The sequence below is a fragment of the Peromyscus leucopus genome, chromosome 18 (assembly GCF_004664715.2).
Source record: "Peromyscus leucopus breed LL Stock chromosome 18, UCI_PerLeu_2.1, whole genome shotgun sequence".
Taxonomy (NCBI): domain Eukaryota; kingdom Metazoa; phylum Chordata; class Mammalia; order Rodentia; family Cricetidae; genus Peromyscus; species Peromyscus leucopus.
In genome coordinates, this window is record NC_051078.1 from 15,181,140 (window position 1) to 15,195,171 (window position 14,032).

Consider the following 14,032-nt stretch of genomic DNA (forward strand, 5'->3'; position numbering starts at 1 on the left):
CGAGCAAGTCTCTGCGAGTTTCAGGCCCTTAGAGCACCCAGCGAGACCTTGTCTCAAACACATAAACAAGAAGTTGCACTTAGATTATATATTTCTAAGATAGCCTCAGAACTAACAGTGATGAAAGATTTCTGCGTTGTGAAAGAAGCCACTGTGAACTACATAGGAAAGGTGAAGCTCTGGTGGACCTCAGTACCAACAGCGTCCCAGCTTAGATTTTTATGTAACTCGCTGGAAACCGCGTCTGGATTTCATTACAGAACTGAAGGGCTTCTTGTGTACTAACGCAAGGAAACACCACTCTCATCCCTTCCTCCTGGGTAGCAGTTCATCTCCTCTTCCTCAACACTCTGTCCCCGAGAAGTTTGCCTTGTATCATCTGTAAAACACAACCTTGTGTTGTTTTAATTTCCAAAAGGAGGCGATTAGGCATCAGAAGGTAGGAGAGGAATAACGTCACAAACTACTTACCCTCGTAAAGTACTTTGTGTTTAAAGTACAGTGTTCAAAGTATCCTTCAAAGTACTTCGTTTTCAAAACACTTTAGTGTTTTGAAACGTGTACGAGAAACATTAAAAAAAAATTGCGGGACTGACAGGAACCATAGATAGTGGTTCACTGTTCAGCCATTTGTTGATCTACACCCCCATGCCTGTTGCAGACATCTTGGAGGTCACAGGCTGGGCATACAACTGAGTGGTAGAGTGTTTGCTTAACACGACCACAGCCCTGGGTTCACTTGGAGGTAAAATGAACTGATACCATTGAAAACAGAAAGCTTACTATGCCTGGAGGGGTTCCATGCCCTTTTATGTCTCATGTCCAACAAGTTTTTCCTCTCTGGAGAGCCAGAATCTGTTTTGGTCTCAGTTCTGCCCCCTGACTCTTGGTCTCATATGACATTCCTTGAGGTAGTTAGAGATGGATATCAGGACCTCTTGCGTCTTGTCTAGTAAACAGCTCTAGTCCTTTAACTGGATCTCGAGTGGCATTTAACATCCACCCTCTTCCCTATTGTGCCATCAGTGCACTCTTCTTTTCCTTCCTTTCTTTCCCACACCTCTTCCATTGTTGCTTAAGCTGGCCTGAAACTCGCGATCCTCCTGCCTCAGTCTCCAGAGTAGCTGGGAGTACAGATGTCCACCCTGGTGCCCGGTGATGTCCTCTTCTGTGAGATGATTTGAGCTGTAGAAACGGTTGTGTTTCCAGGCTGGCTTGGACTGAACAGAGAGGTAGGGACAGCTTGTCACCTCCCCTTCTTTTTCTAACGCCAGAGTCCACAGATTCTGTGAGTGAGTGGGGTAGTTCTGACATTGATAACACTGCGGCGTTTGCTGTCCGCTAAGTATCTATGTCTCAAGAAAAGTGTATGTCCGTCAGATTCTCTATTCGTTGACTTTATAATAAAGCTTTTCTCCCCCACAATGTGCTTGGCCTGTTAAAGGTTGGCTTGGATTCGCACCAGTCCTTAAAGCTTGTCGGTTTTCATTTTATTTCACTGTTTTTTAAGGATGGAAAAGTTTCAGTTCATAGTTTGGTGGTACAGTTATGGCGGGGAGAATGGTGACGGGAACATGCAGAAGCAGCTGCCCACATTGCACCTACGGTCAGGAAACAGACAGACGCGTTGTTAATGTATATCCTTTTGGTCTTGATTTAACGCCCCCCCCCCCACATACGTGCGCGCACATTATTTTAAGCCAGTGTTCTGGACTGGGTTCTGCAAAGAAGAATAGAATGTGGAACCTACTGTCTAGATTAGCTGCTTTTTACGTTTTCTAACCTGGGGATTTGGTAAGATTACCTTCAATGAGCCGGGCAGTGGTGGTGCACGCCTTTAATCTCAGCGTTTGGGAGGCAGAGGCAGGTGGATCTCTTGAGTTCGAGGCCAACCTCGTCTACAGAGTGAGTTCCAGGACAGCCAGGACTATATAGAAAAAGCCTGTTTCAAAACAAACCAACACGCAAACAAACAAATCCGTTCCATGTTCTCTTCAGTTCATAGAGTGAAGGGCACATGCAAAGCTTGGTAGCTAGCTCCAGTACACTCTGGTGATGCATGGCCAGAGAGGGGTTTTTCTTTAGCCATGCAGTGTCTTAGGATTGGATTTTTTTTTTTTCCACAGAACATCCATGATCTCCCCTCTTCTTCTCCTTGAGTGGGAATCAGTTGGTAATGGAGTTTTCCTTTATGGGCTACCACATACAGTGGACACAAGTCCTTTAGTGAAGTTTCAACAGTTACTTCACTGATGCTCTAACTTTTTGCCCTCCCTATGGTAGCCTTGCCCATAAGGCTTGTCACGAGATCTTTGTCAGATGTAGATAACAAAATACACTGTGTTTGAGCAGCACCCAGTTCTATCAGGGAGTCGTGTGATACAATGGAAAGAAATAATAGGACTTTGAAGTTAGACTGAATTAGAGAATGGTTGTGGCAATAAACTGTCCCACCTATAAAATGGGGATGCTTCCTTCATAGGTCCTTTACCATGGATTACATGGCGCACAGCCATCTCATACGGAGCTCCTAACACAGTGTCTCAAACACTGTTTGGTTCTGGGCTCAGACTAGGGCTGTACTAGGCGGTTACTGAGTTAGAGCCCCATCCCTGGTGCATGTTTGTTTAATAAATGTTGAAATGTTAATAAATGTTACGTGCTGTTGAATGAATACTTATCCATTAAGAATACCACTTCATCTCTGTTGCTTTAATGATAGTCAGAAAAGGTAATGGGAATCACTGGACTTGGATTATGTTGAGAACCCATATTGTCTTTGAGCAGTCACTACATTTATAGGGTCTGGGAAGGGGGCGTTAGTCAGGCATGAGTTCCTGAGTTTGGATCCTAACACCCTCCTGGCGCATGCCTATACTCCCAGTGCTGGGGAGTCGGACACAAGAGGGACTCTGGGGCTTGTGGGACAGCTAGTCCAGCTAAATTGGCAATCTCCAGGCTCAGTGCAAGATCCTGCCTCAAAAAGTAAGGTAAAAGAGACTAAAGAGATAGCTCAGGTGTTAGGAGCACATCCTGGCCTTGCAGAGGGTGGAGTTCAGTACCCAGCATCCATGTTGGGTATCTCACAGCTGCTTGTAACCCCAGCTCTAAGGGATCTGACACCCTTTTCTGGTCTCTATGGGTACCTTCACCACACACACACACACACCTTTAAAAAGGTAGAGATAGAGGAAGACACCCAAAATTAATCCCTGGCCTCGACAGCATGCACAAACATGTACACCCTGCCCCCAAAATATAAACACAACCCCACAGTGTGTTAAAAGCTGATTGTGGTGGCACACATCTGCATCTCAGGATTCTAGAAGCTAAGGTAGGAAGATAAGTTCAAAGCCAGCCTGGGTACAGAATGAGTCTCTGTCTCTGTCTCTCTCTGTCTCTGTCTGTCTCTCTGTCTCTGTCTCTGTCTCTGTCTCTCTCTCTCTCACACACACACACACACACACACACACACTCAGGCCATCAGTCTTGGCAGCATGTGCCTTTACCTTCTGAACCATCATGTCGTCAGCTCAAGAGATTCTTCTTTGTACCTACTGTGTGTTAAACACTGTACTAGCTGGAGATAGATGAGAAGGTGCTATACCATCAGGCAGCTTTCCCGCCTTTGAAAGGATTTCGCCATTTCTGCGGTGATTACCCGTCTCTGTGGTTATTACTTCTGCCTTTGTGTGGTCTTTGTATCCGCGCTCCTTGGTGACCATTTCCTTTCTTTAGCTGTGCCCTGTGTGTCCTCACTGAAGGTACTTATCAAAGATTATGCACTGCAATTTAGGTGACTTCGATGGCTTTTAACTAATCTCTTGAAAAGGAGCAATGTTTGTATTTATATCAGAGCCATCGTCTTTCCTTTTGGGGGGTGACTGTGGAATTCCACCTGTCCACCCCTGCAGCCTGGGTTAGTCCTGGCTTTTGACTAGTAAGTTAATGCTGGTGGGTTGGCTGATCAGAGACTGATCCTGATAGTTCGTTAAGCACCTGAGACAACTAAGATTTAATTAGATTTCCAATGTCCCGCAAATAGAAAACACGGTGTGCCACTTTTGTCAAGCCAAAGCTTGTAAACTTTTTCAGTAAACGTGGCATTGAGGTTCTGCAGTTTTCTGCTTTCTATCATGGTCCTCTTCCAGCCTACTTTTCTTGTTTGTGAGATGGTTTTGAATCCATGGAAGCTACTAAGGAGCTCTGGATACCATGTGGCTGTTTAGCCGTCTATCTATCTTATCTACACAGTAGCTACAGTATTTAAAGTCCTTACTTCTTTACTAGTTTACGGCTAGCCCCAGGAAGGCCAGAGGAGATTGGGGGGCATTCATTCATTCATTCATTCATTCATTCATTCATTCATGTGTGAGGCACTGTCTCAGATAGCAACCCATAGACGCCTCGAACTTGTGGTGGCCCTGGTTTGGCCTCCTGAATGCTGGGATTAAATGTGTATGACCATGCTCAGGTTGATTTTTGTTTGTTTTCTTTTCAAAGAAAATAGTTTCTGGAGCTAGAGAGATTAGAGCACTGGCTGCTCTTCAGAGTACTCTGCTTCGGTTCCCAGCACCCACACGATGACTCAACAACCATCCATAACGCATTCCAGGCTCTAGGCCACCACACACAAATGGAGTATGTGCATGTGTGCAGGCAAAACCTCATACACATAAAGTGAAATACCTATTTTTAACAAGTTTCTTCTGACCTCTGGTCAGAAATTCGAAGCATGAAAGGGTTTCATATCTATCATTTTCTCCTTTGTGCTTTAATCTGCTTCTTAGACGTTACTTTTTTTTTTTTTTTAAGTTGTTTTCAGATTCTTCTGTTGTTTTGAAACAGTCTTGCTGTGTAGTCAAGGCCCACCTCAGATGTACAGACCTGCTTCAGCTTCCCCAGTGCTGGGATTAGAGGCGTGCACCGTGATATCCCGCAGAAATGACCGACTTTCCCTGTGAAAGCCCGCTTGGTACTCTTAATTTGCTATATGTGATTTGTCCTGGGTTTCTGAGACCTAACAGGTACCAAAATCTCAATCAGTATCCATTCTCTCTCTCTGGAAAAAAAAAAAAGACTAAAAAATACTAAAGAGCCCAGGTGACTTTTCTGATAAGTAATTTTTATCTTCTTGGTACAGAAGGGTAATTATATAAATTATAAAATTACATAAATTGAATTCTGTCCTGTCTCAAGTCTGAAAGTGGTAATAGATAGTTTATACTGAGGTCTACAGCTATATTAGGGATTAGCAAAATAATGTGACTAGTTCTGTGTCTAGTATAGTCAGCAGATAGAAACTGGGTTGTGTTGGTTCGTGATTCAGTACCATGTTTTCACAGACTGTGTATGCTTATTGTAGGGCTCTCCAGAAGCCAGTGAACCTAGTAAAGAATCAAACACTGGTTGACAAGTCATGGAAAGATTTTTCACTGGGCATTTTATTTGTTCTTCACCGCCCCCTCCCCCGCCAGTCTCCCACACCCCCTACCACCCAACCCCTGCAATAGTCCATGTTTTTTTCTTCATTTACTAGGTTTTGGATAAGATGTGGGGTAGTAGGCACCAGGTAAAAGTAACAATCCGAGCTAATAATAAGATTGTTAATTTTTAGTACTCCTAAAGCTTGGAAGATGAAATAGTTGGAACTAGAAGAGACGTGGAATATGGAGGAAGCGGGTGGAAAATATGCCGTTACTTTGGTCTTTGCTATGTTTTTCCTACCCCGAGAGGATTTGGGGAGGTGACTTGGTGTCCGGGAACATTACTGTCCCAGTGGAGGACTGCCAGGTTAAGAGATGTGTGTTTCCTTGGCTGGACAGCTTTGTGCAATGGGAAGGGCGCTGTGCAGTGAGACAGGATCCCGCCTGCTGCCACATCCACCTTAATGATCTGACCTTGACTGAGCCACGGTATCTCTGTAAATCTCAGATTTGTAACTGAAATAGGGCTCATTGTCCGCCTCCCAGGGTTGCTGCAAGCATTAATGAGAACTTGGACGCGCACAGCTTTATGCAGAGTCTGGAAGGCCCACCCCCAGGCTTGGAGCCTTCTGAATTACTACTGTTGCCTGCTCCTCCCCGTGCTGGTGCGGGCCGACGGTGCTGGCCGGTGCTGCTGGCTCTGTGAGGAGGTGTTGCCAGTCATGTGTAATCCCCTGGAAACGTTGAGACTGTTTTCAGCATAGACATGATTCTTAGATCCACGATTGTTGCCTCTTACCTTTCCTACCATATAACAGAAGTAAGAAATATGCTGCCCCAGTATTTTACAGCCACAAAGGGTAGTTTAATAATCTGGCCAAATTAAGTGTATGCTTTTGTGGAGCTGATTTAAGCAGACAAATGTCAGGCCTTTGATTATTTGCTGCTATTTTGATGTTACAGTAAGCCTATAATAGCATTTTAAAAAGTGTTTGCTCTTAAAAATACATATAGAATATTGAAAACTGAGAATGTGGTAAAATGAGATGACTTTATTACAGAAGGAATTTTTCCACAAATGAGGGCTAACTTGAAGGGAAAAAGGTTACTTTGGTAATATGCTCTACAAGTGCATCTCCTATTTGAAGTAAGATAATTTAGTTCATGGGTCGGTGAGGTGACTCAGCAGCTAAAGGCACTTGCTATCCAAACCTGGCAACCTGAATTTGATCCCGAGGACCCGTGAGGCCTTTATAGGAGGACCGTTTAAAGGTACTGAGGCCTGGCATGCTGGCCCCCACACACATCATGTATACACACAGTAAAAATAAATTACAAAAAAACTTTTAAATTTGCTAGCCATGGTGGTCCATGCCTTAATCCCAGCACTTGGGAGGCAGAGGCAGGCAGATCTCTGTGAGTTTGAGGCCAGCCTGGGTTACAGAGCAAGTTCCAGGACACCCAGGCCACACAAAGAAACTGTCTCAAAAAATACAAAAATAACCAAAAGTTTTAAATTAAAAGAAAAAAAACACTTTAAATTTTAGTTTATAAAGAAACTTTTAGGAACACATTTCTTGCATATATTGTGGTCTAGCTCCTCCAGTTTTCTGGGCATGTTTGCGAAGGTGTTTATCTCCCTGAGTGTTTAAGAGCAGGGTTTAGATGTCTCCCTCTAACCCTTGTACTAGAGCAGTGTCAGTTCAGATGGCAGCCCAGGAGGTACTAAGGTCCGGTGGTTGTAAGACTTCTGGACTATAGCTCCTACTTGGTACTTGTTGTGTGGGTACTTGTTGTGTGACCTTGGGCAAGACACTCTCCTTAAGTCTTAATTTCCATGCCTATAATATTTGGGTAGTAATTATCTATGACTCACGGCGTGTTTTGAAAATTAAATAAGGTAATAATTTGGAGAGCTATTAAAATGTTGCCTATTTTATTTTAGTCTAAAAAGACTGAATTGCTGTGGATATCATTCTGTATAAATAAAACACTGATTGGCCAGTAGCCAGACAGGAAGTAGGCGGGACAAGGAGAGAGGAGAATTCTGGGAAGTAGAAGGCTGAGTCAGGGAGACACTGCCAGCCGCCACCATGACAAGCAGCATGTAAAGATGCCAGTAAGCCATGAGCCACGTGGCAAGGTATAGATTTATAGAAATGGGTTAATTTAAGATGTAAGAACTAGATAGCTAGAAGCCTGAGCCATTAGGCCATTCAGTTTGTAAATAGTATAAGCGTCTGTGTGTTTATTTTATAAGTGGGCTGTCAGACTGCTGGAGCTTCGTGGGACCCGGAGAGAAAAATCTCCAGCTACACTGAATAAAAGATGTAACCTAGCTAGTAGAACTCTTATATCATAAAGAGATAAGTTGTGGTGCAAGACACTCTATTCCACGTGTCACAACTTAGGTTCCCAGAAAGTACGGAATAGAGGAATCCACTGTGAAATACGTGAATCATATATGGAGACGTGGGGAAGATAATATTACATGCAGGGTAGTGTCAGTTTATAAGGGGAGACCAAAGGACTTGCTATGAGGCCAAGGTGTCAGAACTCCACAGAAAATAGGAAGACTAGACTTGGGAAGTTTGGGGGAGGGATATTGACTGGAAGGAAGATGATTTTAAGATTCTAAACCTTAGAGATAGCTGGGCACAGTGGTGTGAGCTTGTAGTCACTGCCTCTAAGGAAACTAAGGAGGAGCAGATAATGTCAGAACTCAGGATTAAGGATAATGTCAGAAATCAGTACCAACCTGTACAGTAGAGTAAGACCCTATCTTCAGACATGCACACTCGTGCACACACGTGTACACATGCACACATGTGTACCGGTACTGGGGGCTGGGGGATTAGTCTTAGTGACTTGGAAAATGTGATCAAAATATTGAAGTTGGCTAGCCAGGTTTGCAGGGAAGATCAATTAATTTAGTTTTAGATATATTTGAAAAAGAATAACAGAATTTGTCTAGAATTCAGAGTTGACATTTCTTCTACAAGGCACTGATATTTAAACCATATTGGGAAGGATTGAATTCAAGTGAATTATATCGCTAGTAAGGAGCAAAGTGAGATTCAAAAAGTCATTTTCTTAGCTTCTCTGCTACAAAATGGGAGAAATCTTTTATTTGTTTTATTTTAACTTATGGTCTTCTCATGTTCCAAGTTTTGCTATTTTGCCATTTAAGGTTTTTTTTTTTCTTTTTTCTTTTTTTTATCCTTCTCAGTATAATCTGTTTCACTTAAACTATCTGCAATACTGTAGCTTGTCTCTTGGAGGCAGCTATTCCTGTTTACCTCAGCTCTGCCATTTGTCCTATCTACGGACACACCAGTCTCTGAATTCAAAGGCTCTTCTGGGTTCCGGTCTTCCTTGGTGTGCCACAGCACACTTGGAATACACGTTTCTTCTCCTTGCCAGAAATTTGCTGTGCTCCCGTTTGGCCTTCTGCATTTTCCTCTCTAGATAAACTTGCATGTGATTGCTTTGCCACAGCTCTGAATGCCGGTCTCTTCCTTTTAAAGACATTTAAATCGGACTCTGGGTATAGTTCCTGTTTGATAAGTTGTTCTATTTGAGACAGGTTCTCACCGTGTAACCAGGCTGACTTTGAATCTATCCTCCTGCCTCAGCCTTGTCAGGAACCAAGGTTACAGGCCCGTGCTCCACACCCTATTTATCCGTCGTCGTCATTTCTTCTTGATTCTGACCTGTGTCACCTTCGTTGTCTGAGCTCTGCGTGGGTTTGTCTTTGACTCTGTAGTAGAGTTCTGTTTTCCAGTCTGGTCCCATCCTTAATCCAACCCCCAACCCCACAGTCATTCTCTGGAAAGATAAACGGGTTTCCCAGGTCTTACATTCTTTAGTGGTTCTCCATGCGCTTGGGACTCTGTCTTAACAGGTGCTTCTTAGGATCGGTAGATACTTCCTAGGTTTAGTTTAGTTCTCCATAGAAGAAACTCGAGTGAGAGAAGACAGTTGATACAGGGGAATGCTGTGTGAATGCAGCCAGCCAGCCTTCCTTTTGACAGAATTGTAATATGCTTGTGTATATTTGACTATTCAGAAAGCATTATATACCATTTTCCAAATGAATCTGACGTGTGTTGGGGGGGGTGTCCAGTATTTTGGGGACAGGTTTTATTAAGATCAATAGGGGAGTTAGGATGTGGTTCATTTGGTAGAGTGCTTGACACCTGAGGTTTGATAATCAGCACTGTGTAAGCCAGGGTGATTGTTGCATACATGTGTAATCTCAACACATGGGGGATAGAGGCGGGAGGATCAGGAGTTTAGGGTCATCCTTGTCTACAATAGTGAGTTTGAGGCCAGCTTGGAATATGTGAGCCTTTGTCTCCAAAGAGAAAAAGGAAGGTTTACTAGGTAAAGTTCATACTCGGGGTATTTAAAAAGGTTTTCTTTTTTTGTTTTTTAGATTTATTTATGTCTATGGGTGTTTTACTTATATGTGTATGTATGTACCACATGCAATCCTGGTGCCCATGGAGGTCGGAAGAGGGTGTCATATCCCTTAGAATGGGAGTCACAGATGATTTTAAGCTACCATGTGGATGCTGGGAATTGAACCCAGGTCCTCTGCAAGAACCACTAGCCATCTCTCCAGCTCCTTCATAGGATCTTAAAAAAAACTAACATGTAGTCTTGGGGATTGAATCAGGTTGTCCTTTGTTACTTTGATTTGCTGAGATTGCTCTTAGCCATGAGCCTAGGGTCTTTTGATTTAGCCCTTGTTCATGTATGTGGTCACACTCTGGCATTAACCATACCAACTTGAAGCTCTCCCGAGGGTGACTTCATTTGTTTTAGGTTTCAGTGGCTTTGTTTATGGTTAGGAAAAATTCCAACTACACCTAATGGAATGATCCTTCATTACCTTAACTCTTCCAGGCAAGCACTGAACTTCCTTTCTCAGCATGCCCTTAGAGTGTATTTGACAGGATCCTCTGTTTCAGTCAGTATGACAAAAACTGTATGCTCTGTACATTCATTCCCTAGTAGACTAAGCTCCCCTGGAAAGCTTGGGGCCATGTCCTTTCATTTCTGTGACAGAGATGCATGTTAAACAGTTGAATTATAGGCACAGAACCATGTTGAGCATGTTGAGTATCTCAGAAATCTTCTAGATACTCTTTTTAATCATTAAATGCATTAAATTTAATCATTAATGCATTAAATTTAATGCTATAGGAAAAATTTGTTGCATATATAGAAAGGAAAAAGCGTAAGGAAAAGCAGGCACCATTTTCTTGGTGTGTTTATGGGTGTTTTATTATTTTGTAAAATGTGTGTGTGTGTCTGGGTATGGTGGTATATGCCTTAAATTCCAGCACTTGGGAGGGAGAAGCAGGAAGATCTCTGTGAGTTAAAGGCTAGCCTGGGGGGCTGGAGAGATGGCTCAGAGGTTAAGAGCACTGACTGCTCTTCCAGAGGACCTGAGTTCAATTCCCAGCAACCACATGGTGGCTCACAACCATCTGTAATGAGATCTGGTGCCCTCTTCTGGCCTGCAGTCATACATGCTGTATACATAATAAATAAATAAAACCTTTAAAAAAAATAAAATAGAAAAATAAAGGCTAGCCTGGTCCACATAATGAGTTTTAGGTCAGCTAAGGCTATCCAGCGAGATTCTATTTCAATATTTTTTTTAGAATATGTGTGTGTTGTGTGCATGCATGTGTGTGTAGCGCAATGTATGTGTGGAAGTCAGAGGACAAGCTTAGACAAACTTGTCAGTCCTTGACTTCACCTCATTTTGAACTAGTATTTGTCAGTATTTACTGTGTAGGCCAGACCAGCCACACAGAGAGGCTGGGCTTTTCGTGTTGGTGCAGCCCGTCTTACCTGAGTGGTGCCTTGATTGTAGATCTGCATGCTGCTGCTTGTGCAGGTGGTTAAGTGGGTTCTGGGAAGGAGAATCCAGGTCGTCATGCCATGTTCTCACATTTGCATGAGAAGTGCTTTACCCGCTGAGCCGTCTCCCAGTGATTCTTACTGTTCATCTGTCACCAGGCTACATCCTCAGCGTTTCTTGTGGTCTCTTATAGTTTCAATAATTTGTGTTCATAAAACAAGATATGTTTTTCTTAGAATATGAATAATATTTTGTCTTTAACGACAATAATAGTTGGCCATAAATTAAAAATTCAGAAATTGTCTTTTTTTTTTCAGACAACCTAACTTTAACATGAAGATGATTCCTTCATTCATGTGTGGTTAGAGTGAGGGGCATTATTTTATATGAAGCACTATTTAACATGTACTTCTTTTATTTTAGGCATCTTTCTTAACAAAGAAGTTAAATATTGGTGGGAAAAGAGTAAACCTTGCCATATGGGTAAGTATTCAGAAATGTTTATTTATTTGTTTGTTTGTTTGTTTGTTTGGATACAGGGTCTCACTGTGCAGCTCTGGCTGTCCTGGATTAGCTCTGTAGACCAGGCTGGCCTCAAACTCACAGAAATCTACCTACCTCTGCCTCCCGAGTGCTGGGATTAAAGGCGTGCGCCACTGTGCCTGGCTTCAGAATTCACTGACTAGAGGAAGAGGAATTTGGACTTCAGAATTTGTTTTTTAAAAGTTATTGCTGTCTTGTGGGCCAGCCTCCAGCAGCACAGAGTCAGTGTGTACTAGACTTTTCTATCTGAAGGGATAGGGAAAAAGACACTCACACTCTCTCTTGATGGTTTCCTTCTTTATTCTTTACTTTTTATTCTTCTGTATTCTTTCTGGTTTTTTTTGTTTGTTTGTTTTGTTTTGTTTTACTGTAAACTTTTTTTTCTACAGCTTACATAACCCAACAAAATTTTTCAGGCAATATAGGATTTGCAATACAATGAAAAACATTCTATTTTTCAAATGGATGATTATAATGAGTACAGGTAAAAACATGTTTTTGTTTTTTTTATCTCCATTATGTCATTAAAAACAAAGGCACCCTGATAACCCACATACATTTATTTACATCTAAGTAACTTGTTACAGATTAACAGAACGTGAGCAAGCAGAAAGTATTTTTTCCAAGCCAACTCTTTTGTTGGCAGGCTGCATATTGCAATTATAAAGAAAGAATCATTTTATTATTTAACTTGAAAGGTAATCTTATAAGGAAGCTTAAAGGAATCACAAACCTAAACTTTTTATACATAAAAACAATCAGTCAGCTGTACTTTAAATCTTTAGGGTGTATACCTACTCTTCAATAGTTTCTTATATCAGGCAATTGAGAGCAGGAATGGGTACAAGGAATTAATCATCACCTTTGATCATCAACCAACCATAGCAAGAAAGTATGTCAGCTAGTAACAGTTGGGCTACTTCATACTTTTGACGTTGGCTATGTGTCCTTGTGAGCTTTAGGTGGTTTTCTGGGGTTTTTCATCTTAAAGGTATTATCAAAGCATCTGATCTAACCTGAAGCTTTTTTAAAGCTTTGTTTCAGCTAATGATGCACACTGAATCCTGTGACTGCATTAAGATTAAAGAAATCTGAGAGCCAGCCTGGCTTTTGAGACTCAATTGTTTTTCTTAATCATTAACCTGAGCTGTGATCTAATGCAGCTCCTTAGGTGAAACCCATAGGCCCTAACTATGTAACATTTCCTTGTATTTATTTTTATTCATCAAAACTCTATATAGGCTAACATTATTATTATCAGTTAGACAGTAAAATTTAGGGAGGAATCATCTTCATAATAATCCACAGGTAATGATAATGCCCAGTAGTCAGGATGTCTCCATGAGATAAACACACTACATTACAGGCAGTGGGGATCTCCCCACATCCATTCACATCATGCCAGATACCAGAGAAAGATGACAGCAGTAAACTAAAGTCACAGCAGAAGCAAAAGACATTCTGGAGTCCATGGTCTCAGGGCCTTACCTAACAGAGATTCATTCACCCATCAGGGAGTTTCCTCTTGGTGGGCTGACACCTTGAACTTCAATTCCCACCTGCTGCTCCTGCTGCCATTGACATCATAAATAAATTAACTAGTTAGCAAAAACCTTCCTAAAATCTAATTAATAATTTGGAATACAGCTTTCTAGCTAAATATTGCTGTTATAATTTTTTCAGTTGCAGAAGGGACAGGGTTGATGGGGCAGTCTGGCTGCAGCCTCTTTCCTGGAGGAGACCAGGCATGTACAGGAGTCCTGATATGTGCCCTCTTCTGTTCCTTCTGCATTGTGAACATACTCAGGTTAGGGCAGGAACTGTTCCCACTGCCTTAATAGCAACTGAGCTGATCTTTAATGGGGATGGGAGATCTCAGGAGGAAGAGTACAACAGTAAAGCATCACATGAACACTTGGTTTTTCTGTAACTTGTTTTGTTACTTTTAATACTGTTTTTGGAGTTATCTGTGGGTATATGCCCTGCTTTCCAATTAATTAAAGTTCACTGTAGTTAAAATAGCAGCCATATCTTTTTCCTTTGATCTGATAAGCATTTGTTCTTCTTTAGGATACAGCAGGTCAAGAGAGATTCCATGCATTGGGTCCAATTTACTACCGAGATTCAAACGGAGCTATTTTAGTTTATGATATAACGGATGAAGACTCTTTTCAGAAGGTATTCT

The 14,032-nt window shown here is 42.0% G+C and overlaps 1 protein-coding gene across 1 annotated transcript in view; it reads left to right on the top strand.

The window, feature by feature from the left end:
- The window catches only part of Rab21 (RAB21, member RAS oncogene family), a 30,901-nt gene that overhangs the window by 1,820 nt on the left and 15,049 nt on the right, over positions 1-14,032 (top strand). The window contains 2 exon segments of the mRNA XM_028877974.2: positions 11,728-11,787; positions 13,918-14,025. Of these exon segments, the coding sequence (XP_028733807.1) occupies positions 11,728-11,787; positions 13,918-14,025 (168 nt within the window).